This window comes from Anabrus simplex, chromosome 7 (genome assembly GCF_040414725.1).
Source record: "Anabrus simplex isolate iqAnaSimp1 chromosome 7, ASM4041472v1, whole genome shotgun sequence".
Classification (NCBI taxonomy): domain Eukaryota; kingdom Metazoa; phylum Arthropoda; class Insecta; order Orthoptera; family Tettigoniidae; genus Anabrus; species Anabrus simplex.
In genome coordinates this window covers 113,017,706-113,045,169 of record NC_090271.1, presented here as the reverse complement: position 1 = coordinate 113,045,169, position 27,464 = coordinate 113,017,706, and the positions used below count along the sequence as shown (strand labels likewise).

The window sequence follows — 27,464 nt, the reverse complement described above, 5'->3', positions numbered from 1 at the left end:
TTTTCCGGCCACGACTGTGTGTAGCCATTGTTTTGCTGTCCTTCCATCGTCCATTCGTTTGACATGGCCAAACCATTTCAAACGGGCCCTTGTCACTTTTTCATTCAGGGATGGGTACACACCAGCTTGCTCTCTTATTCTTTCATTCCTTACCCTGTCCCTTTTTGTCTTCTGTACCATAGTTCGTAGGAACTTCATTTTTGCGGCTTGTAGTTTGCTGTCCACTTGTTGGGTTGTTGTGCAGGTTTCTAGGCCATATGTTATTATGGGGGTGAAGTATGATTGGAATAGAATCTGCTTTGATCTTAAGGGAACTTGTTCGTTCCAGAGGAGGTTCCGAACTTGATGGTAAAACTGAGCTGATTTTTGAATGCGGTTGTTAATCACATGCTGTATTCTGTTATCACTTGAAATGATGCACCCAACATATTTATATTGGTCTACTGTTTCCAGTTGTGTACCTTCCAGCATTATTTTTCCTTTCTTCTTCTGCCTGTTGACAGACATAGTAACAGTTTTCGATTTATTTATTATTAATCCGTGTGCTTTCAAATGTTCATTCCAGGTGTTCAGCCTCTCTTGGACTTCCTTCTCTGTATTTCCCCAAATGACTACATCATCTGCAAATGCAAATGCATTGATGTCCATATTGTTCTTCTGCTTAATTTCTTTCATGACTTCATCCATGACAGTGATAAAAAGTAATGGTGAAAGGGTAAATACCATTTTCAGAAATTCAATGAACAGGGAAAGTCACATAACACTACAACACTGTGCAAAATCAAGTGCTAAACTTGTTGAATTATATAAATATAATATGTTTTGCCAAATTAATAACAGGAATTTTACTTTGTTAACAGAAATACTCTTCTTCCCATCCAAGGAATTATAAATCAAACTCGTATGCTTAAAACCTGTTTCTTTGTAAATTGTTACACAAAAATAACATGTCAGGTTTTTTAATGTATAGATATGAGAAAACGAAACTGACTGGGTATATCGAGCACAGTATAAATCAAACTGGAATATGTTGAAAAGGTCGGGTTTCCTGCAATTATAGCATTTATGTTTCTCTGCGTACTGGAGGAGAGCTTCATAGTTGAAATCGAACGACACTGCTTCCGTGCCAACTATGTTCGTTCTCACACTTCACCTTCACGTATGCTTTCCATGTAAGCTGCCCGCATTTACGTCAGGCCAGCCCAGCCGCACTGGGCTAGCCTCAACAGGCACCCAGCTGAGCACCTCTGGTCTACAGGAATGTTCGTACGGTATTCAAACTGGCTGGTGGGCTCTCCCAAGAGTTCCTAATGTAAAATGGTGTCAAACAGGGAGGCAGTCCTAGCCCCTTCTCTTTATTATCCTCATAGACCAAATGCTCAAGCAGTGTATGAGAAGAAAAGTGTGATGCAAGGTGGGGCATTTCAGGTTAAGGCTAGCCTTCATTCAGTCGCTTGTGTATGCTGATGACAATGTCTTTATTGCAAGAAATCAGGAAAAAATGCAGAGGGCAGTGGTCAAGTGAACAAACACCATTAGAGATCATGGGACAAGGCTAATTTTAGAGAAGTGTAAGATGTTGAAAGTATCAAAACATGAGCTGCACAAACAGCTAGCTACCCAGTGGGAGATTTGAACAAGTTACCAAATTTGCAAAACTTACAACAATTACCTCCTCAGATGGCAGGGGTGGTGTGTGGTATTGTTACAGTGTTGCAAAACTCCTAATAATGTTACACTTTATTTGTCATTTTCTTCTAACTCTTTAGTTTAATAAACCTAGTATATATTCTAAAATATGTTAAAATCAACCATTCTTCCTAATTGACCAATAAATGCCTCCCAGCTTTTAATCAAATTCAGGCAGTTTGCTTTCCGATGGCAACTCCCAAGCAGTAAGCCTAAGCCTGTACGTAGCATCAGGTAGCATGGTCGCCAGTATTGGTCCTTGGGTGTTGCACAGGACCAGCAAACCCCTATCGAGAAACAATTCCAAAATTCCTGTTAGATTGCGCCACTCTCCGGAGATGACTTCTTGCTGCTTTCACTCCTCTGAAAATCCACAGCCTGTTTCCAGTCATTTGACCAGGTCAGGAATGGATTGAATAAAGCCCCCATCTTGCAATGGTAATTTCTTTTCCACGCTACTAGGGTAGGCCTACGCCATATCGGTCCACTCACAATGAAAATGAAAAACGGGAGGGAAAATTTTCAATTTAAGTGAGGTAAGAATAACTGTAGTAATACTGTATAATTAGCCTCTTATTTCCTCTGTTTAATTGCCAAATATATTTCAGTTTTAATAGGAATGTACAGTAGTTCATTACTTAATGATAATAGTTTCTTGTTATTTCTGTAAGCTTCTCATATAAAAATGTGATATTGAAAATTTTGGTGCAACACCCAGTTCAGGCACCACCAGCTGCCACTGTCAGATAGTAAATCAGATGCAGAAGTGGACCACATATCCAGAAGGCAAATTAAATGTACAGTCAGCTTAGTAGGACAATAAGTTAATTGGAAAGAGTAAGACTGAGGAAGAGTAATGAGAGTTTAATCCTCTTGGAGAAACATAAGAGCCAGCTACAGGGCAGTGAAATGAGGTAGGCCTACTTGAGGAGACCAGTTGGACAAACAATGAGAGAATGTATCAGGAACACCACCATATGAGCTCAGTACCAACAGGAATAGGTAACCAAGACAGTTGAGAAGAGGGCACTTTGCTGGTATGGGAATGAATGTAGGATGGAAGATGAAAGGAAACAGAGGGCAGTGATGGACGTACAATGAAAGGGAAGACGACGAGACAATGCCCAATGTTAGACTGGGAGGAATATGGAGAGAGGCTTTTGTGTTGAGGTTGTCATGGTGGTGATTATTTTAAGAGGAAGTGCTACTGAGCAATCATCCTCTTGTAAAAAAAAAAAAAAAAAAAAAAAAAAGTCCACACTTTGAGACAAAGATATCAGAGAAAGAAAGCGTAAAAAGAAAAGACTCAATAAACCTTGCAAATCTAATAACGTCATGTCGGAAGAGAACAAGAGTTGACCTAGAGAGGTCAGACAGGGAACATTGTAATTGAAGAGGCTGGCAGAAGTAAGTATAAGCAATGTCAGACTCAACTAGGTGTCCAGTGGTCACAAACAAACTTTTTCAAGTTGAGAGGTGATAAGACAATCTTTCTCTCTCAGCACCAATCAGAAGAAAGATTAGAAGAGGTTCAATCCTTTGAATAAAAGAAAGGGAAGGATCACGAAGTTCATGAAAATGAAAAATTACGGTACCTCTTGTAAATCTAATTTCATGCAGTTAAGAAGAGAACAAGACATGGCCAAGGGAGGTCAGATATGAAAGACGAAAGGAAGGAACATGGCATAAGGAAGTTGAAGATATACCAGGCTCAGCTAAGAGACACGTGACAGCCGCACCACGCTCCCGAGTCGGAATCACTTGAGGGGGAGGGGAAAGGGTGATCTATGATTGAAATTATTTACAATCAGTGATTGGTTAGCCTATTTAGGTGTAAGATGATCCACATAAATCTCATCAACCACGACTCCAAATTATTATCTTTAATAGTCAAATTTCAGGTGTTTTAGAAATAAGAAAGGTCATCGAGCATAATAGCTCACTGTCATATTTGCTAGTTGCTCACTACGGCGACGGCGGTTCGAATCCCACACAATTCATGTGAGTTTTTCGAGATGCAATATAACGTCTCAGTGTGTCAGATTCCACGTCAGTAGGCCCTATGCAAGTCCAGTGACGTAGCCGAGTCACTTATTTACTGCTTAAAGCTTGATTTATTAGTTAGGTTAAAGTCACTAAGCATACATCACATGTACCATCTTGAAAAAATAAAAAAAATAAAACGAGAATTTCCTTCTTTTAATATCGTACAAATGTAGATAACGATTTATAGAATAGTATGGTGACTCAAATTGGTTAGTCATATATTTATTTAATGCTAATCTACTCAGTCTGGGTGTTCTCATGTTAAAATATAGACGTAATACGTGGCAGTCCAAACAGTAAATTAGTTATATTTGAAACATAAATCTAATGACGTTTAAAAAATATGATGTAAAATGGTGTTAACTTTGAATCAAGATGCTGACGTCGTCCATCTGTTACCGGTACTGAAATTTGTTCATACGAAAACATGCGCCATTAAATAAAAAATCAGCTGAGGATTTCAGAGATGTTTTACAAAAACATTCATAGACTCATAGATTCATAGACTATGAACGCTATCTACGAGAAGTATCCAGAAGTGTCCTTCATGTTTCTGTTGCCTACGAAGCCGCCATTTTCCTTAGTACCGGTACCGGTAGGCCCAACATCAACTTCGATACCGTACTGTATCGAGATTCATAGCGCGTGCGACAGCGAAATTTGCTGCAATTAGGTAATGGTGGAGATGTTAAGCCTTGAGCAGATCTTCTGGTGCTATTCGATGGGAGTAGACTCTGTGCCGACACTGGGTTTCACCCTCTCCCTCCCTAATATCATATAAGCCATCACGCGAGTCAAATGACTGCAAACAGGCTGTAGATTTTCATGGTTTTTTTCCCAACTTCTGTGATGAGTTGACGTCAGGAAGGACATCCTGTCGTAAAAATACGCTACGAAGATTCATCTCACTTCAGAGAAACGGAACAAGGGTTAGACACACACAGGAAGATGGTTATATTCGAAATGCAGTACCGTAGTCCTCAGTAAATAAATACGAAAACATATGTTCATACCGATTGTGGTACCAGTAGTTCAGAATTTAGCGGAATAAGTTATTAATGACAGGATTTGAAACAAACCAGAAAATGTTAACGTTAATAAATTTACCCGTGGGTACTGTTGAAAGTAACCAAATTAAAAAGACAGTCTTTTTTGTAGGTAGGCCTACCATTTAAAAGAGCGTCCAGTAATTTGTAATGGAAACGTAAGTGCAGTGATTTAGTTGGAACGAAATATTTACAGGAACTCACCTTAGCAATTTACAGATGGACTCGTATTGGGTGTCAAAATCAGCGGCCTCATGTTTCCGACAAGTTGTTTCATCAGCAGAACGTCTCCCCTTTCGTAGCCATGACTTGACATATGGATGTGGGTTAAATATATGCACAGGAGGTCCAACGCTGCTTATGAAAAAAAAGTCCGCTTGATCTTGCATCCAGCAGCCTATTTCTCTTTTCGGTGAGGATCTCATTCATGGTACTGAAAGCTCCTTCAGCTTCTGTTGAAGAGATGGAAGTGGTCTGTACAGTCTTGATTAAAGGCATCAGCTCCATGGAATTTCCTTGGTCTCGACATACTTTCTAAAAGCATTAATGTACCTCGTCTTGTCTGACACGTGGAAAAAGTCACAAAGGTTGCCAACAGTCTCATCACCATAGTAGATACCCAAAGTAGAAGTGGAGGGCCAGTTATTTTTGTATAGTACGGTACCTTTGAATCACGGATACCTTTTGATATTCTCTCATGTCTCTGCTGACTAGAGCTGGAACCAAGATGAGATGATGTGGACACGTTTTCCATAAGCCTGTTTAAATTGTTCACAAGACGTCTGAAAAACTGCTTTCTGTCAATTTTTACAACTTTTTTTTTAGAATCATGTAATCCTATGTTTCTAAACATTTTGTTTTCTGCTGCTTTAAGAACTGTTCTGTAGTATTCTCCAGGAGCTGAGTTACACATAGATTCAAACACTTTTATAGTGTGCTTGATTGCATTTTGAGCCTCTTGTCAGACTTGTCTCTCTTTTCTGCAACTCTAATAACAAATCAGCCAACTCAACAAGAGCATCATACGTAATTGCTATATTTTCTAGGAATTCTACACATGTTAACATATTTTCTAGGCCTTGGAATTTTGCCCTTTCTTTGGCGTCTCTCTGGTGGTCATTTTTTGGGCTCGCCATTATGTTTTTCTAGTGCACTATAGTTTTCCCAGACAGCTTTTACAGTTCTCTGGCTCGATGCTACCCATCTTATTGTAAATATTTTGGATTCACTTGGATTCACACAAACATAACAAGTGGAAGAAGGTTGTTGTGCTCACTTCCCGCTCTCCGAATCCAGTAGCAGTGTAGCCAACATTAGAGAACCAGAAAACCACCCAGGAGTGTAAAATCGACCGTATCTTATGAACATAAAACCGTAAGTTTCGATATTAGTCCGCTAGAGTACACCCATGACGTTTCAGTACTATGTATAGATTATAAGATTTTCTTACTGAATGTAAAAATCTTACGTCATTGTAAAGCGGGAAAATATTTTCCGGAACGGCGTTCCGGCCCGTTCCGGTCCAACTAAACCACTGCGTAAGTGATACCATAAATTATAATTAATGTATTTGTTCTCAATGGTTCGGTCTTTTTGATACATTAAGCTTATAATCAGATGGAAAAGTTAAAGTAAAAACATACAAGTGAGTAGGTCACTTCTAGAAATGAAATGTCCCTGGAATGAGAATTGAAAAAAATTAAGGAGAGTATCCTACTAAAATAATGAACCGAAAGAAAAAAGACGTACACAGTAAAATATTCTGAATTACAGGGTGTTTGTGCTACAAGTCACACACCGTTGTAGACGATTAAATCGACAGCCCTGAAGATGGTTTTTCGCGGTTTCCCCATATTCATACCAGGCAAAGTCCGGCTCCATGGATAATGGTTAGCGTGCTGGCCTTTGGTCATAGGGGTTCCGGGTTCGATTCCCGACAGGGTCGGGAATTTTAACCATCATTAGTTAATTTCGTCGGCACTGGGACTGGGTGTATGTGTCGTCTTCATCATCATTTCATCCTCATCACGACGCGCAGATCACCTGCGGGCGTCAAATCAAAAGACCTGCACCTGGCGAGCCGAACATGTCCTCGGACACTCCCAGCACTAAAAGCCATACGCCATTTCATTTACCAGGCAAATGCCGGGGTTGTACCTTCACACTCCTAGGCCTTTCACATCCCATAGTCACCATAAGACCTATCTGTGTCGGTGTGATGTAACACAAAGTGTGTAAGAAAAAAAAAAGACGATTACAAACAATCGACGGTAAAAAAAGAACGTAAGTTACAGTGATGTGTTGGCCAGTTGGAAACATTAAGTTCTGGAAATGACATGTGGACAAGTTAAGGTTTAGTACGGACATTTCTGGAGATGTTAGGTTCAGGAACAGGATACGAAGGAGATGAAAATGTACGTTACATGTGTATATTACAGTTGCATTTATCGAGGGGTCCTAAAAATGTAGACGCTCTTTGATAAAAAAAAAAAAAGACATATCGTTGCGATTCTTGCACGGTAGCGTAGTCTATTGTTTTCTCAACAGATGATGGTCACATGACTGGCGCGACAATATTGGTGCGCGTTTTCTAGCAGATGACAGTGCAGCAAAGAATGAAGTAAGGTTGTCGTTTGAGCAACGAAAGGCTGTATTGAAGTGATACTGATAGTACGAAAACATGATGGAGGTACAACGGCAATAGCATAATGTGTACGGAACTTAGCCACCAACACGTACAACTTATCGTATTCAGGATACATTTGAAACCGACGGTTCTGTTCAGGATGTGCATAAGAAAAGATCTGGCCGACGAAAAACATCAAGTGCAGCTTCCAGCGCTGCTGTGTTGCAACATTTTAAGTTACTAGGTCACCTCAAAAATAGGTGGATCAGGATGCACGTGAAAGCGGGGTAAGCCGATCAACCGTATGACGAATTCTGAAGGCTGCAAAGTGTACACTCCAAGATTGCTGCACGCTATTATAATAATAATAATAATAATAATAATAATAATAATAATAATAATAATAATAATAATAATAATAATAATAATAATAATAATAATAATAATAATTGTACCGGGCGGTACACCTCCACGCCGCTAATTTAAAATGTGCGCCTGTTGAAACTCCTCTGCTGGAGGAGGGCTGAACTTTATCTACGCTGTTAATTCTTTACCTTCTCAGAAGATGTCGCCACGTGGAAAATTTTGAGCTTTTGAACTGTGTCATTTTTGATGTGTTTTTGTTTCGCCTGAAGTAAGAAGTGTAAACTTTCTCTCCTAGAGGACACTACTGAAGATCAACAATAGTGCACCCTAGTGCGGAGTCAAAGAACTATTTTGTTGGAGAAATTTTTATTTCAAACGTTTGTTTCTTGTTAAATTTCTTTCTGTTATTGTTTAAGTTGGCTGTATACCCCTCTTTTTCCCCTTGTTTTAGATTTATCCAATCCCGAATTTCTTTTAGTAATTTCCGACCAATCCGATGTATTTCCCCCCCAACTTGGATATGTTTCTGTAACCTAGCCAATTAAATAATTGTGGGCGGGTGTTTTCATTCCCCTAACGCCTAGAACCTTCCACGAGAGGATATAAACTGCTGATTTTTGGGTCTCTGCGCCACTTCTGTTCCATCTTTCAGTGTGTTAAGTACATAGCAGGGGGCGGGAAGCGCCTCTTTCTTCGGCAGCGGTCAACAACAAGGTAATGGCCGATTAATAACTTCTTTCTTTGCTAGCTCAGCAGTTTAACTTTCGGGGCGGGTTCTAAGCGTTCAACCATGTAACCTTTTCCTAAAATGTAACTACTCTTTTCATATATTCTCTTTTAAAACGACATATCGGGATAGAGAGTGCTTTACCCTCTCGAGCTCCCACTCACATCGTCTTGAGGTGAACTTATTTTTCCCAACCAATTCTTCCGTAATGTAATGTAAATTGCTATTAAGTCACCTCTGTAGTATGGGATTAGCCCTTGTATTAACGGCCTAGTGCCAAGTAGGTCTTAAGCAAAGTGTATTAGGAGTGCAAGTTCGCCTCCTCTCAAATTGTATTTTAGAGGTCATGTATTAACCTTCTTGTCATTTAACAGACCTCAGTAGGTTGGGTATTTTACCCCTGTGTATATGTCCTGTGAGGACAACTTAAAGGTGGAGTTCGGAGTGGCCTATGATAGGCTTGTATTTTAGGGGGAAGTTGCCCTTTCTTGAAAATTGTGTTTCTGCCTCAAGGAGGCTTTTGGGTGTAATTGGAAGCAAATGTTTCTGGCATGTTTGGGGGTTTTCGGCCCCTTTGTTGTATGGTGTTCATTGTAAGGTTGGGCTCATTGCTCAAGAATTATGTTTCTGACTTTTGAAGCCCCAAATGGGGTACCTATGTAAATGTATTTTTCAATCGTGTTTCGGCTACTAAGTACCTGTTCTATTTGTTGTTACCTAATTTTGAAAAGAAAATATAACCTTGTTAAATTTTAAAATTAATTTCACTTTAGTAGCTTGAGACCTATTCACCACCCAGCACCTTCTTTCATGCATAACTACCACAAAAACACGGTAACAATAATAATAATAATAATAATAATAATAATAATAATAATAATAATAATAATAATAATAATAATAATAATAATAATAATAATAATAATAATAATAATAATAATAATAATAATAATAATAATAATAATACCGTGTGTAGATATTTTAATTTGACGCCATCTGCTCGTCAACTTCGACGTTCCGTTTTACTCTAGGCCTACTACATGGCAGACAGAGTAAACCGAAACTCTCTTCGGCGTCTGTGGCTGAGATTTAATGAATGTTGGCGGGTAAACACTAAGTGTCACCAGAGATCTTTTACATGCTGACATCGTACGACATGGAATGTTGAATGGACTTTCTTCCGCCCTTCAAAAATCTGACTACCTCTGCCGGGTTCGAAACCGCTATCTTGGGATCCGGATGCCGATACTGTACTACTGATCCACAGAGGCAGCTGCACGCTATGAACGAGGACGACCGGCATCGAAGGATGGAGTACTGCGAGTGGTTTGAAGGCATGCTTCGCGAGAATGAACGGTTTGCAGGGATGGTTAGCTGGTCTGACGAGGTGAAATTCAAACTGAACGGTACTGTAAACCGCCACAACTGCGTGTACTGAGCTCCTGAAAATCCTCACTGTCTTAAAATTTGAGTTCTGGTGCAGATTTCCCATCTTCTCCATTTTCCACATCTACCACTTCTGCGGGCTTGGGCAGAAGCTCTAAATTGAGTATTTCAGGTTCAAAAGTGGGGATTGCTTTCTCATATGACGGGGAAATATCACATAGTAACCAGCCGTCCGTTAGATTGCAGTGTAGCAGCAGTTGATTGAGACTAAAAACTACATAAGGTACATCATAGCAGAAACTATCCCTCATACAGCGCTGTAGTCCCAACTGGGCGTAGGATTCTCAGTCAGGGCGGAGCTTGTTATTAACTCAGTGGCTTAGCACTGGAAGGCTGAGGTTCGAATTCTGGATTGAGATTTTCATTTCAAAAATAATTTTGCTATAAAAGAGCCATATAGAAGACATTTTAAGATTAAAAAGAAGAAATCCGTAGGGGTCTATTTTAATGCACTAGATCAGGGCCTCTCAGGGTGCATGCGCGTGGTGCATGCACTGTGCACGGTGCAAAAGACGACTTCGCTTGGTTGACCAGAGTGCAGACCCCCACTCCTCGATTTGGAGCGATAGCGCTTACTCTCTCTTTCCTCACGCCTTTCCTCGCTCCCACTGCCTCCCTCTTCCCCACCTGCCCCGTAGCGCTCCATATCCGAGCTGAGTTGAGCTGAGTTGAGCCGAGCTTAGCCGAGTAGCCCAGAGACGAAGCGTTGGTCGGAGCCAGCCGAGCGGGACCGATGCACAGTGCACGAAGCTCCTACGCCTCGATTTGCACGCGTGAGATTTTGGGCTCTTGAGAGGCCCTGCACTAGATTGAGAAGCTTAATTTGCTTACACGATAGTCTTCTATTTAAAGCTATTAAAAGAACACCAATCAATCAATCAATCAATCAATCAATCAATCAATCAATCAATCAATCAATCAATCAATCAATCAATCAATCAATCAATCAATCAATCAATCAATCAATCAATCAATCAATCAATCAGTCATTACTGATCTGCATTTAGGGCAGTCGCCCAGGTGGCAGATTCCCTGTCTGTTGTTTTCCTAGCCTTTTCTTGAATTACTTCAAAGAAATTGGAAATTTATTGAACATTTCCCTTGGTAAGTTATACCAAGTCCGCCTCTCTGGTGTAGTGGTTAGCGTGATTAGCTGCCACCCCCGGAGGTCCGGGTTCGATTCCCGGCTCTGCCACGAAAATTTGAAAAGTGGTACGAGGGCTGGAACGGGGTCCACTCAGCCTCGGGAGGTCAACTGAGTAGATGTGGGTTCGATTCCCACCTCAGCCATCCTGGAAGTGGTTTTCCGTGGTTTCTCACTTCTCCTCCAGGCGAATGCCGGGATTGTACCTAACTTAAGGCCACGGCCGCTTCCTTCCCTCTCCCTTGCCTATCCCTTCCAATCTTCCCATCTCTCCACAAGGCCCCTGTTCAGCATAGCAGGTGAGGCCGTCTGGGCGAGGTACTGGTCATACTCCCCAGTTGTATCCCCCGACCAAGAGTCTGAAGCTCCAGGACACTGCCCTTGAGGCGGTAGAGGAGGGATCCCTCGCTAAGTCCGAGGGAAAAACCGAACCTGGAGGGTAAACAGATGATGATGATGAAGTTATACCAATCCCTAACTCCCCTTCCTATAAAGGAATATTTGCCCCAATTTACCCTCTTGAATTCCAACTTTATCTTCATATTGTGATCTTTTCTACTTTTAAAGACACCCTTTAAACTTATTCGTCTACTAATGTCATTCCACGCCATCTCTCCACTGATAGCTCGGAACATACCACTTAGTCGAGCATCTCGTCTCCTTTCTCCAAAATCATCCCAGCCCAAACTTTGCAACATTTTTGTAACGCTACTCTTTTGTCGGAAATCACCCAGGACAAATCGAGTTGCTTTTCTTTGGATTTTTTCCAGTTCTGGAATCAAGTAATCCTGGTGAGGGTCCCAAACACTGGACCATACTCTATTTGGGGTCTTACCAGAGACTTGTATGCCCTCCCCTTTACACCCTACACCTACAAAGTGCCTCTTTTGATTTGCGATCACACGTCTTATTGGAAAACAAACTCTTGCATTGGTGTGTGCTGCAATATGATAGTATTGCAGCCACGTCTTCGCATAATTTTCAATCTTAAAACTGTCAACTGGTCGAGTAATTGAGTGACAGAACATAAGACGGGAGACGTAAGCAACAAAACATGATGTCCTAAAATCAATGATAACTAATGGTGTTATTTATGAAGGTGAACCTTTGATGTTCGCGATTGCGAGTGTAGTCGAAAAGCCAGAGAACGGAATGACGAAATTAAAAAGAAAAGAAACAAAAGCAGATGGTATGCACACAAGAAATCAGAAGGCATAATCTAATGAGTGGAGTTAAGCAGAGGGTGTACAACGTGCACCCGCATATACCCTCGATTACAGCCCTTCCTCTATGATTAATCTTTTTACGACAAGCAGGGACATGTTGAGTTGTGGAACACCCCCATTGCTTGACATTTTGAGTTGTGAAAAGGACTGCATATTTCAAAGTTCAATTACAGTACGACATGTTCTGTTTTGTACAGACACCTTGTTGTGGAGGCCATGTTAAAAATTTCAGAACTGCCATTAGCTCAATTTTCGTCGATGATGGGCATATATGGACCGAGTTAGAGAATGGTTCCAATGTATGAGATCTTCGTCAGGATTACCTAGATTCGAGAAGTGGAAACAATCCTAAGGAACCGGACGAGTTGGTCTTGCGGTTAGGGGCGCGCAGCTGTGAGCTTGCATCCGGGAGATAGTGGGTTCGAACCCCACTGTCGGCAGCCCTGAAGATGGTTTTCCGTGGTTTCTCATTTTAAAACCAGGCAAATGCTGAGGCTGTACCTTAATTAAGGCTACGGCCGTTTCCTTCCCACTTCTAGGCCTTTCCTATCCCATCGTCACCATAAGACCTATCTGTCGGTTTGACGTGAAACATTGTAAATAAAAACTGTCCTAAGGAAAGCATCACGGTTTGATCTGGATGACTTCCAACAAAAGAATGGTGTAACAAAATGTTACAAACTCTAGGCTGGGAAGACTTTGGAATAAGGAGACGAGTTGCTTGACTAAGCAGTGTGTTCCAAACTGTCAGTGGAGATATGGTGTGGAATAACATTAGTAGACGAATAAGCTTGAGTGGTGTTTTTAAAAGTAGGACAGATATAAATATGAATGTAAAGTTAGAAATCAAGAGGAAAAATTGGAGCAAATACGTTATACGTTTATAAGAAGAGGAATTAGAGAGTGAAATAATTTACCAAAGGAGACGATCGATAAATTTCCAACTTGTTTGAAATTGTTTAAAAAGTACTAGAGGACTCGTACTGCTCCTCAGCATTCGTTATAAATAAATTAGATAACTCGTCTTGATATGCCTGCCATTTTCAATGGTTTTATGAATATTTAATTAGGAGCACGTTATGGTATGCCTCAGAATTAATCCATTCTGACGTCACCATGGCGTCTTATTGGTAAATATCTATCCATATATTCGCTTTATTATCCTGCAATTCTTGATTAAAGCTTGGTATTGTGTCGTAGAAGGCAGTGGTACTTTTAATCGCAGTAGTTCTGTGTAGAACGGTTGTCTTCCGAGCTCATAGGTTAGTCTCGAAGGAGGGTTTTTTTTTTGGCCAGGTAGAGAACTTTTTTTAACTATATATGGCCTTCACTTTTTCTAGTGTAGCTAGGTTATTCTTCGATAGGTGTTCGCAGATAATGTCTACGGCGTATGAAATGGAAATGAAATGGCGTATGGCTTTTAGTGCCGGTTCGCCAGATGCAGGTCTTTTTGATTTTACGCCCGTAGGCGAACTGCGCGTAGTATTGAGGATGAAATGATGATGAAATCGACACATACACCCAGTCCCCGTGCCAGCGAAATTAACCAATTATGGTTAAAATTCCCGACCTTGCCGGGAATTGAACTCGGGACCCCTGTGACCAAAGGCCAGCGCGCTAACCCTTTAGCCATGGAGCCGGTCTCTACGGCATTTGTCATGATGGAGTCTGTTTGTATATAGATTTTTTTCTCTTAGCAGCATGTAAGTTATTAGGAACGCTCTGCCATCTGTTGAATATATCTGGAAGCTGGGGAAGTTTCGAGAATCAAAGAGTATCTAGCAGGGAATAGTATTCTTCCGTGATCAGAGGAAGTGTATACTCTCTGGCTTGACAGGTAGCAATCAAACATGGCTGCATGCAATGACATTACTAAGGATCAGAATATTAATGAAAGTGTTAGTCGCTTAACAACCTGCTAAGTACAGAATGTATTGGGGGTTAAGGTAAGCCATCGCTTGCAATTTTGGAGTGATCATTTAATGATTTGATTTTATGATTACTCAAATTTGGCTGAACTTGGAGACATCAACGTCTCATGATTCACCGGCAGGTAATTTCGGAGAGAATAAAATAAACATGAAGCAAATCGGTCCAGTAGAACGGACGGACGAATTTGCCGAATCTGTTTTTAGTACGGTAAAGTCTTTTAATGTATAGACTAGGTAAACAACAGATACGGAATCTGCCACCTGAACGACAGCACTAAATGCAGATCAGTGGTGACTGACTGACTGACTGACTGACTGATGTGTTCAGTTTTGGAAATGATCTACTCACGTATTCTATATACCATAGATAGGCCTACCTTCTTCTTCCTCCACTTTTTTCCCTACCCTGGTGAGGTCGCGGGTGGAACATTGTCAAGAATCCGCCGGATGCTCTACCTGACACAACATTGTGTAGAAGGAAGTATTTACTACTGACTGTTTCTGTTGGTGGTTGGTGTTGCGTATATATAAAGACGTATGTATTGAGACAAACACAAATACTCAATCCCCGAATTATATAGTGGAGTTAACCAGATGTGGCTATAATCCGTAACCCGGGATCCTCTGAATCGAAAGCCGTGACGCTGACCATACAGCCAGGCTTTTATACAATTGAACTGTAGGGATGCATATCTACCTTCAGAAATGACATCACGGCTAAACCGCTCGCCATGAGATTTTATACAGACATTCTCAGAGGGAATTATCACGTGACTTAAATATTGACCTGAAAATATATCGTCGTTGCGTCTAGAAAAACCGCTATGTGATAATATTTCAGCCTAGAACTCTGACCAGACAGGTTCTGTCATCTAAGGTTCAGTATTGCATGAACTATGTCAAAGAATTTTAGTTCTAAATGATGCTTGTGCTGCGGGTCGTTATTTCTCGCCTCAACATTGTGACACAACGGTATTGCGAGGCGCAAAGATATTGCTTGCGAAATGAGATGACATCAGTTTGTTCCTTGCTCAATCACGCCGGAACTACAGGACTAATCGGGCTGAAATTGTTGACGTGCTCAATTTCCATAGAGACCAAAGACGTATTTATGGAGGGTGAGGGGGGGAGATCCAAGGGTCCAGCGCCCTTCCGAAGTTACCCCTGTTGGAAAATTTCATGTAAGCCTTTTTTTTTTTTCAATTTACTTTACGTTGCACCAACACAGACAGGTCATATGGCAACGATAGGATAGGGAATGGTTATCAATCAACCAATGCTGATCTGCATTTAGGGTAGTCGCCCAGGTGGCAGATTGCTTATCTGTTGTTTTCCTAGCCTTGTCTTAAATGATTTCAAAGAAATTGGAAATTTATTGAACATCTCCCTTGGTAAGTTATTCCAATTCCTAACTCCCCTTCCTGTAAAAGAATATTTGCCCCAATTTTTCCTCTTGAATTCCAACTTTATGTAAGGACTGGGAAGGAAGCGACTGTGGCCTTAATTAAGGTACAGCCACAGCATTTGCCTAGAGTGAAAATGGGAAACCACAGAAAACCATCTTCAAGGTTGCTGGCAGCGGAGTTCGATCCCCCTCCCCCCTACCATCACCCGAATTCAAGCCTACAGTTACGTGACCCAAACCGTGCGATTAACTTGCTCGGTACGGTATTTTATTTTTCTTGCTATACATTTTTAAGATAACTTACCATCAGACTAAGAAAATTCTGGTCTTCACAATAATACATTGCATAGTGAAAGCTATAAATACATTTTAACTCAGCACGAAAAGCATTACAGAATTAAAATTCTTCTCTTTCCCTTGTAAACTCATATAAAAAATATGACAAAATAATATTATGTTGGTTTCTCGCTGGAGGTTGATGGCCCGGACCTATGGACCTCCCCCGTTGGTGCGCCTCTGGTACCCCCCACACCCATAGAAAGGGAAATATAATTGTGTAAGAGGACGGATACCACCATCCTAGAATACACATTATAATCAGAAATTTACGGAACATACTCACGTGATTTGTTATTGAGAGTTTCTCCATCGTGTTGTTCTTCGTAGCAAGAACGCTGATCAAGTTCGTAAACGATAACTGGACACATGTGCAGGAAGCGAACTGGAGAGATCATGACAGAATGATGCGGCTCCAGACCGAATGTGACAAGAATATCTTGAGGCGACAGACAACGGCGAGGTGGAGGCACAGGTTTGATGTTCAGGGTGGCGTCTTCATGATGTTCCTGCGCCAACCGCTCCAAGGCACTCTCAACATCTCCTAAAACATAAACGTTCGTACACTCTATATTATCATTTTCCTGAGGTGTTTGGTTGTGGCATACTGAAGATCTCCTAAACACGGATCATTTATGAAATGTTATTCTGATCGTAGGTCCAAGAGGCTGTTAATCTCTTTGATTTGTCCATAATTACAACAATTACCACAATAAACACTTCATCGTGGATCCCTTCTAGATTCAGAAAATATTCGCTGGCCATTCGATAAATTACTGCAGAATGCCTGTACTGTGGTAATTTCTGTTTTAACCATCGTAGCTTACTTGGGGTCTGTTTAAACCCCATTGATACTAAAACTTTAAATACTTGGATTTTAAAACCTATACATATTTCATTTTCTAGACATGCCCTTTTCAAACATTGTCGTTGTGTGTATTGAAATAACTTACTTACTCGTACTGAATTATTGTTGTAATAATAATAATGTCGATGAATGTCAAACTAAGACATTACAATGCAGTATTCAGACCTTCAGTCCTCTATGCAGCAGAGTGTCTATATTTAACTAAGAAGACCCCACTAAGAGCCCTCGAGGTACAAGAAAGAAAGTTCCTGAGACGGATAGTGGGACCAAGAATTTTACCAGATGGAAGCCGATGGTATCAACCAAATCGTGAGCTATATAAACACCAAGAAAATCTCATAGATGCCATCAGAAGAAGGCGACTGTCTTTTTACGGTCACCTATCCAGAATGGACTCAAATAGGTTATCCCATAGGATCTTAAAAGCTGCTAACAAGGGCAAAGCTACTGGATTCGTGTGGATGAAGCAAGGGGAGAAGGACCATTCGGAACTCCATATAATTCAAAATGACATAGCTGATCGGAGTAACTATCATACAACTCTTAAAACTAAATCCTTTGTAACATCCCTCACAGAAGTTACCCACAGACCAAAAGACGAGACCAGGAAATGGTCTGAGGAGCGTAAGATTGAATTTAGCCGGAAAATGAAGGACTACTGGGCCATCAGAAAAGCTCGAGGTACCAACAAGAAAACAGCTGCCAAACCAACCGCTAAGAACACCAATTGTGGCAAGCAACGACGATGACATCAAGAAACAGTTAAAACAAGCACCGTGGTCCATAGATGGCCCTAACGAAATAAAAGAAATAATAATAATAATAATAATAATAATAATAATAATAATAATAATAATAATGATAATGATATATTTTTATTTATTTATTTATTTATTTATTTGCCTTATTTTGCTTGGTGTAGTGAAGGTTAGGAAGCCTTCTCTCAAACTAAACCAAGATTAATAAATACATATTAATTAATTTTATTAATAATTTATTATTATCATTATATTCTCCACAGGGATATTTCTCGACCTTGAAAAGGCATTTGATAGTGTTTCACACTGCTTGCGCTTTCGGAAACTGGAAAAATACGGCTTTAGGGGCAATATGATGGATTTGCCTGAGAGTTACTTGACAGATCGAGTACAGTATGTCAAAATTAATCAATCTCTAAGCACACCGATGAAGAAAATAAAGGGTGTCCCACAAGGCACAGTATTAGGCCCATAAATGTTTATTCTATTATTATTATTATTATTATTATTATTATTATTATTATTATTATTAGCCTATACCGGAGCTACACCCTCTCCGTGCATTTAAACTGAGCGCCTTTTAGAAGGCCATCTGTAGCGTGTACTTCAAACTGTGTGTTGGAAGAAGTTTGAACGTTTATCGTCAGATGTCTCTACTATCGACTTATGTGCCCCTTCTGGTGAGAGGATGGACAATTAATTTTCAAGATAATTTTTTTTATTCATAAGTTTTTTAAACTGAATTGTTTGTAGATTGTTCTTGGGATTCTAAGGTTACTAGAACTTCTATCTCTTCCCGCCTGCTTAAAATTTTAGCCAGTCAAGAATTATTTATATTTATTTAATTAACCAATAGGATTTTTGGATGTGTACAGGGCTTCGGCCCAGAGAATTCTGGAACCTTCCTCTCCGCTATAAAAGCTAGGACCTTTTGGGCAATGTTGGCTTTTCCATCGCTCCATTTAAGAAGTTTAGAATGAGTCGGAGGCAGGGGGGCAAGCCTCGCTCATCGTCGGAAGGCCCACCAGCTCAAGGTAATGGCAGACATCTTTTAATCATGTAACAGCCTCCGAAAGCTAACATGAGGGAAAGGTTTCAAAAGTCTTTCGGAATGTAATTCAATGTAAATTTTCAAATAAGTCTAAGGACTTTATTCTAACTTAGGGAATAAAGAGTTTGAATCCTCTTTCAATTCGTATTCAACTTGGTATTAGGGTGACTATGATTTCGTAAACTTTAAACATTTATCTCTTCCTTTTGTAATTTACAATTTTCTCTCCACCTAGTCACCTCCGTAGCATAGGTTTAGCTTCTGTAACTTCGGGCCTTAAGCCCACGTAGGGTTTTAAGAATTTTCGAGTGAACTTCAAAGGAGTCCAAGAGTTCGCGTCCTAACATTTTGGATTTCGGCCGTCATATTAAATCTTTCCTTTTTTCACTAAGGCCAGGTAGAATGAGCACTTATTGCGTCTGTTAATATTTAACTATTCTTATTGAAATGTAACTTAGATTGTCGAGCGAATAAGACAGTGGAAAGTGGTTATATTAAACCTAATGTAAACGTTAAACTGTGCCTTGGAGAGGCTTGAATCTTGTAAAATTTGGAGAGTAGTCTCCTAGGTAATTGTGGGGAGTAAAGACGCTCTTCCGAATGTGGTAAATTTTGGAGCCCCGTCTCCTTAATTGTGTATGATTGGAGCAGTAGTGCTCTTGGTAATAGTGTAACGTTTGAGCTACCTGACTCATCTCTTTAAATATCATTATGTTTATTGTACCTAGGTTTCAAATAACTTTGTTATAAGAGCTGAAGAGCTCCCCTTCTGTCTATTCAACTGATATATGTTATTGTTTAAAAAGTTTAAAAAAGAAGGGAAAGAAAAAATTCAGATTTTACAGTTTTAAATTAAGATTTGACCTTTTCTCTGTTCACCAATTCATGCCCGCGCCTTCTTACTCCTCTGTGCCCCACGGTATTTCTGTATCAATTATTGTTATTATTATTATTATTATTATTATTATTATTATTATTATTATTATTTCTGAAAATACAGAAGTTGCAATGGTATTATTTGCAGTTTGTTAATACAGTATTAGTTCCTGCTTTCCTCTCCAGTCACGTGGAAATAATGATTCTGCCCCTATAATTCTTGAAAAATAATTTGGTTCATATGGACGAAAAGTGAACTGCTTGGTTGAGGGCTTCCTTATACATATGTGGTCTCGTGGAATTTTTCATAGAACGTTTTTTATTCGATAATTCTTACACACACAGTTTGAGGATACACTTAATGGTTTAAGCCGAGTATCGGGAATGCTCTTCTCGTGCCTAGTGCAGGGTTTCTACTCTTAACAAATATAAAAGCTGTTATTTTGTACAGCACGGCTATAGAGCCAAGTTTTGCATTCGGGAGACGAGTGGGTTCGAGCACCACCGTCGGCAGTCCTGAGAAAGGTTTTCTGTGGTTTCCCATTTTCACTTCCAGGCGAATGTCAGGACAGTTCCTACTCAAAGGCCACATCCACTTCTTTGCCCAATTTCATTCACCATTATTCATTTAATCTTGATTAACACCTCAAGCGACGTTGACGTCAGAAAGGGCAATGGCCGTAAAAAAAAGTGCCATATAATTTCATATCATCTCACCCCCGACCCCGTCTTAGGAAACGGAGCTAAGGGTGACCTTTTCAAGATAGGTATGTGGCCATCCATAATCTTTTGTAGAACTTTTTATGCTCAACAATTCTTACGCGTGCAGTTTGTGGAGATGTCTTTAACGGTTTAGGCAGCGTAAGCCGAGGTCTTCGCATGCCGTCAATTTCTCTTAGTTGCTAAGTTTATATTCTTGTACCTTTCATCACATTCCAATATTTAATACATGAAAAATTCCCCAAGGAGATCCTCTAGGGAACAGCGAAAACTGCATAAAAATCTTTCCAGCGGTTTTCGAGTTATAGAATGCTCTTCCTATAGGCCTAACTGGCGCGTGATTTCTACCGTTAACAAACATAAGAAATGTAATTGCAGAAATGTTAACGATAGGTAAATGGTCCCACGGGCTTTTTTCGTAGAACTGTTATGCTCTACTTTCGCTATCCATATAGTTTGTGAATATCTTTAAAGGCAGCGTAAGCCGATAAAATTTTCACCTGGCGTCACTTTCTTCGAGAGGTACAAGAAACTATTACTGCTCTACTACCTTCCATCACAGTTTAATATTTAATACATAAAAACATTTCCCTGGAGATCCTTCAGGGAACAGCGAAAACTGAATGAAAAGCATTCCAGTGGTTCTCGAGTTATAGAATGCTCTTTCCGTATCTAGCACAAGGTTTGTACCTATAACAAACATAAACATTTTAATTGTGGTCGAACTTTTAAAGATAGGTATGGGGTCCCAGGGACCTTTTAGTAGAACATTTTATGCTGTACAATTCGTTCGAACATAATCTACGGATATCTTTAACAGTTTCTTCGCAGAAATTAATATTCCTCAGTTTTCTTTCAACACAGTTCAATATTTGATTCTCCAAAACCTTTCCCTGGAGATCCTCTAGGTAAGAGTAAAAACCGCATAAAAATCCGTCCAGCTGTTCTCGAGTTATGGCCAGACACCAAGGCAGACAGACAGTGAGTTTTATAGTAGGCCTATCTGTAGAGATAGCTACACGTAATTTACTTTCGAGTGAATTTCTAAATGGATACGACGACGACGACGACGAAGTTTTCATTCCCCACCCTGAAGGAGTGAGGTGGGCCATCTAGAGGGTTACGCCCTCTCTCTAGCCAAGAGGTGCCGACGGGTTGGGAAGATGTGATGGAGGAAGGAGGTGGGTAAAAGGATGTGAAGAAAGAGGAGATGACAGTGATTTTGGGACCTCTTTTCTAAGTGATCTGTAACTTTATTTTATTTTGTTGTTTACAATACTGAAAATATATTTAGATTTCTTGGTTATGGTTTGTTTTATACGAAAACAGTAATATTATCTACAGTTTTCTTTTTTTAATATATGCGAACACTTTTGTATTGTTTGTCCCTAAACGGATACTTATGACTGTACAATAACTGCATGTCAATATTAGACGCAGGAGAAGGCAATGGAAGACGTCGTCCTCCAGGTGTAAGCAACAAGTAAGATAGGTGACTGAATTCTGTCAACTTCACCTCCCCTAGAGTCTGCCTATGGCTGATCTGGACAATTATTTGTGATTATCAGCAATTACATAATTCGATCAGTATCTTTTAGAGGACCTTGAACCGTAAAAGCTCCGTTACAACTCTAGAATTTTCCCAAAGTGTCTTGTTTAATAACCTTGGTAGTTCGAGGCTGACTAATTCAAAACACTTCAGGCTATCAATATTATCTTCTATTGTTTTTAGAATCAGACTGAAGAGGTTTGTGTTTCCTTGTTGGGTTAATTAGACGTAAGATTGACAAATTATGATACCAGAATCGCAAAGAGAGGTAAACACTACTTCTTAGATAAGAACGCCGAAAATATCATTGATTAACAACAGCCAGATCACATAACTGCACGAGGCCATTTCAAAATATAAACGAACTTAGAAAATGCCACGCAGATGCGTAGTCTTAGTGATTTCTGGTAGTAGTAGTAGTAGTAGTAGTAGTAGTAGTAGTAGTAGTAGTAGTAGTAGTAGTAGTGTTATCCTTCCTTAGTAACTTGCCGAGTATTTCTGAAGCAATTATTATCCCTCAGCAGCTCTTAGTTTGCGACTGTGCTGAGTATGTGTTGTGATCGTCGAGATGTTGAATATTACGAGCAGCGTATCAACATTCGCTTCTGCTACGAAGACGTACCAAATGATGAAAGCAGTTCATGGCGATTCGCCGAGACCAAGGAAAGTGCGGATGGTCAAGTCAAATGTGGAAGTGTTGTTGTCGGTCTATTTTTGATATCAATGAAGTTGTGCACTACCTAGGAACAAGTCTATGTACACAGTAGGACGCCGAGGCAGCAATCAAAGCTCGGATAGAAATCGCCATTCATACTGTGCTCCAAATACTGTATATGAGCCTATCGATCAAACTGCTCATCATCGAATGTTATGTTTATCCAACTCTGTTGTACGGAGTAGAGGCGTGGACACTAACACAATCAACTGAGAAGAGAATAAAGGTGTTCGAAATGTAGGTCTATAGAAGGCTGCTTCGATAGACCACGTGACCACATGCGTCCTGCAGGGCATTGGCCAAGATACAGAACGAACATCTTGAAGAAACTGAAATTAGAATATTTCTGACACGTCACGCGGAACGAGGAGAAATATCGAATACTCCAACTCATCATGCAAAGCAAGATATTTGCGAAAAAAGGTCTTGGACGGCGTCGGATTTCCTGGCTGGGAAACCTCTGTCAATGGTTTGGAATTTCATCTACCGAGCTCTCCCGAAGATTTATGAACAAAACTACAATAGGCTTGATGATCACCAACACCCGGACCGGATAAGGCACGATGATACTACTACTACTACTACTACTACTACTTAGGATCAAACGCTAAACTACTGGTATCATCAATTTTTGGCTAACATGAAAACAACAGTGCTTCATCATCAACCATACTCACCTGACCTAGCTCCACCAGACTTCTTTAATTCCCCAAACCGATTCCCTGAAAGGACGATAACAATGGTACTGCTTTTACGTCCCACTAACCACTGTACTTATACGGTTATCGGATACGCCTAGGTGACAGAATTTTGTCCCGCAGAAGTCCTTTAACGTGGTGGAAAATCTACCGACACGAAGATGGCTTATTTGTGAACCTTATAATACCATCGCACTGAACCAGGATCGAACCTACCAACCTGGAGACAGAAGGCCAGTGTTCTATCGTCTGAGCTACTCAGCCCAGTCCCGAAAGGATGACGATTTAAGTTAACTAAAGAGGCAAGAACAGTGCGAGATCCCCCAGAGTGCCTATCAGGAAAGTGGAAATGGCGTTGAGAGCGTTGCATTAATCAATGGCGTAGATTGGGAATTTCCTGGGTGTTGCAGGTTCGAAACTGACAGAATCGAGGAGAGGTTGAAATTCTTTCCAGCGTTGTATGGGAATATTTTTTTCCAAATACAGCATCCAATGTGTAGAATTATACGAAGAATAACATAGGCCTAATCATAAGAATATAGATAATAAATGTGCATATTTGTCATTTTGGAAAATGTTACCAAAATATATGCACAGCCACGGTGATTCTGTATAGCACGATACATTGAAATGTCTTTCGAAACCTACATGTGATATGGTCTTCAAGTCTTTTAATTCAGAAGTTGGTTTGCCATTCGAATGAATGTTACTTTGCTCCGTGATCCTAAGAAACGGTTTAAAAGGCTCTCTATGACACAGTCACAAATCAAAGGAGAATACTTTACAAATCAATTCAGAAGCGATGCTTGGGGAGTGTATGGGAAGGAAGAAAAACACCACCGGGCGAGTTGGCCGTGCGCGTAGAAGCGCGCGGCTGAGCGGCTGTGAGCTTGCATCCGGAAGATAGTAGGTTCGAATCCCACTATCGGCAGCCCTGAAGATGGTTTTCCGTGGTTTCCCATTTTCACACCAGGCAAATGCTGGGGCTGTACCTTAATTAGGGCCACGGCCGCTTCCTTTCAACTCTTAGGCCTTTCCTATCCCATCGTCGCCATAAGACCTATCTGTGTCGGTGCGACGTAAAGCCCCTAGCAAAAAAAAAGAAAAAAAAAGAAAAACACCATTTACTTTGTGTCTAACTGGCAAATAATGCACGGCACTAAGCGCGACACACGCTCACCATAGCACTGAGACCCAGCCTGGGCGAGTTTGCCGTTCAGGCAACGTGTGATTGGCGACAGTCCCAATGGCAGTTGAAATCGTGTACATCATATCTATAGTATGACGTGTAAATACGTAGAAGACATTGAAGACATTTTGTGTATGTACTAGTTGGCAATCGTATCTTTTCTGACATGTGTTACGGGAATTTGTGGATTTAGATTGTTGATAGAAAATACAAATTATACTAGAGGACCCGTGGTGTTCCGCAGCATTCATTGTAAATAGGTCAGATAACGTGCCTTGATATTAAATTGCTCCATGCACTGCCCGGGTACTTTTCTAAACGTTTACTTTTAGGATTTGTATTACCTGCTAATTATGTATGAAGTGACTTTTGTAGATTTCTTTATTGTGACGTTGAGTGATAATTTACGAACATTGTGTTTTACAACCAGCTTTACGTCGCACCGCCACGGATAGGTCTTATGACGACGATGGGATAGGAAAGGGCTAAGAGTGGAAAGGAAGCGACCGTGGCTTTAATTAATTTCCTGGTGTCTACCTAATATGAAAATAAGAAAGCTCGGATAACCACCTTCAGAGCTGCCAATAGTGAGGTTCGAGCCCCATACCTTTCGATTTCAAGCTGACAGCAACGACCCAAACCGCCCAGCCACACGCTCGGTTTTTACGAACTATTTTGTAGCTTTAGATTTACTGCTGTGTGGTTAATTTAAGGCTTTAGTTTTAGTTTATTTTGTTTCGCGTGGAACTTTGTCAATATGGCAGCCCAGATTGTTTGGGAAGTAATTGGTCCTTTTAAAAAATAAAAATAAGTGATAACTCTACGTATTTACACGTCATGCTATGGATATGATGTACACGATTTCAACTGTCATTGGGACTGTCGCCAATCAGCATTAAGAATCCCAAAACCGAAAATTCAGTACTAATCTCAGCCATTTTTTATATTTTCTTTCTCACCTCTTATGACCCGCATGCCGATGGAGGCTGAACTTGGACTTAAACGGCATCACTAGTGTCACAGTGACACTGAAAAGTATAGATTCGGCACTAATATTTTACCTGCCACTCTCTCCCAATCCCTCCAGATAGTAAGCCATATGCGCATCAAGTTTGGTTAGCAGCTGTGCTGGAACATACACACATAGGCTACATACATAACCTCTGTTATTTTGGACGTTTTCTTTTTCATCCCTTCTCACCCCTCATGTCGATGGTGGCCGAACTTGAACTTAAATGTCATCCGGAGTGTCACTATTCTACTCAGCGACCCCGAAAACTATGGATTCAACACTGATATAGGTCGTTTTCGATTATTTTTACATGCCATTCCCTCCCCACTCAACCCCTAGGGGTGATAAATGTGTCTTACGCCCACAGTATTTCTCTTCAGATAGTATTAAGGGTAGACATTCAGAATGACTTACCACACTTTTATAACGGGCGTCAGGAAATGTTCTCCGCAGTGCCTACCTGCTGCTGCGTGAGAAAACATCAGCAGTTTAGTTGGCAGAACGGTGTCATGTTTGTCACCCTCACTCGCCGAGAGGCCAAGGTCAACAGGATAGCAGTGCAGCGAAGGCCACCACAGCTGTGGGCTGTCGAAATCGTCAGTGTGTATTGCATTAAGCGAGCATTCAGATAGATTATTTGAATAGTGCAACAGGATACAAGCGGTAATGTTTACTACTGAAGAGCGAGCTTTTTTGGTGGAATACGCTTTTCGCGAAGGCGATCGGTTTACAGAAAATGTAAAAATTAAATTTCAGGCACGGTTTCCTAATTCAAAGTTTCTAAACTGGGATACCGTTCGGGATTTGATAAGTACATTTCGTGTGACTGGCTCAGTTCACGGTGTACCGGGAATAGGCAGGCCTGCGGTTTTAACAGACGAAAAAGGATTGATGAACTTAAAGTGAATATCATTAATTATGTTCAGTCCATTATACAAGACACTTTAGTGAAAGTCTTCGACAATATGTGCAGACGTGTAGAAGTCTATCTTCTAACACAAGGACAACACTTCCAGCATCTGTTATGAATTGATGTGGTGAGTACAAAGTTTACTGTTTGTTTGTTTCGTTTTGATACAAGCGGCAGCTGATGCCACCTCGCGCAGTAGCACGTAGGCGCTGCGGAGAACATTTCCTGGCGCCCTGTAGCATGATAAGGATGCTAGATGTTAGAAATGTTAACTGTAATACCTTTTAGAGGAGATATGTGTTCACTGCGACAGCCAAGAACCCACCCACCGCCCTCCAGAAATAATTTTGCTTTTATAACCTAATACAAATTATCACGCGCCATAGTCCATCGCCTAACTACGTACCAGCATTTCCATTGGGCGAGACTCAATGGGATATGACGTCACTCCCAGCAATGAAGTGAAATGAATTCCGTTATCAACCCGCGCACAAGAAACACACATCCCCCTATGACTGATCGTAGTCCAATGGCTTTGTCACTAACCTACCCTAACGTGTCCAGACCAATAGAGGTCTCTCGCGGGGTACTAGAGGCCCAAGGGCCGCTTCGCGGCTTCTAACCCGGGGCTTACGCTCCCAGACACCCTTTGCTTGATCCAGATCAATGGCCTAACCAACCCAGACCAACGGAGGTGTCACGCAGGATACTAGAGGCCCAAGAGCCGCTTCGCGGCTTCTAACCTGGAGGCTTACGCCCCCAGACCCTCTTTGCTTCATCCAGACCAATGGCCTAACCAATCCAGACCAATGGCTTTGTCACTAACCTACCCTAACGTATCGAGAACAATGGCTTTGTCACCGTACGAGATTCGTAAATTCAAAAGTAGCGCCGTTGCACTAGGACTAATTCTTTATATGAACAGTTGGCAACTCTGTCAACCGCACGATCACGCCCAACACGAGACGTGAGTGAGAGAGAAACAAATGACAGTGCAATCGCGCCTAGACGCGTGCACTGGATGATGGTAAGTCTAACTGAACTTTTGCAGTATTAAGTGATGTGTACTAAGTTTGGTTGAAATTTCAGGTTTGCCTATAGTCGCCGCCATTTTTAATCGTTTAGCTTCG

At 40.8% G+C, this 27,464-nt stretch overlaps 2 protein-coding genes across 3 annotated transcripts in view; one reads left to right on the top strand and one right to left on the bottom strand.

Moving 5' to 3' along the window:
* LOC136877313 (bile salt-activated lipase) overlaps window positions 1-27,464 on the top strand; it is a 325,663-nt gene that overhangs the window by 25,470 nt on the left and 272,729 nt on the right. Inside the window, exon 1 of one of the 2 annotated variants that reach the window (XM_067151248.2) lies at window positions 25,996-26,461. The exons of the other annotated variant lie outside the window; for it this stretch is intronic. The gene's annotated coding sequence lies outside the window, so the exon portion shown is untranslated. Of the gene's footprint in view, window positions 1-25,995; window positions 26,462-27,464 lie in introns of those variants that run through there. 2 annotated transcript variants of the gene reach the window in all.
* The window catches only part of LOC136877311 (zinc transporter ZIP5), a 170,834-nt gene that overhangs the window by 40,972 nt on the left and 102,398 nt on the right, over window positions 1-27,464 (bottom strand). The window contains exon 3 of the mRNA XM_067151245.2: window positions 16,275-16,532. Within this exon, the coding sequence (XP_067007346.2) occupies window positions 16,275-16,532 (258 nt within the window). The remainder of the gene's footprint in view (window positions 1-16,274; window positions 16,533-27,464) is intronic.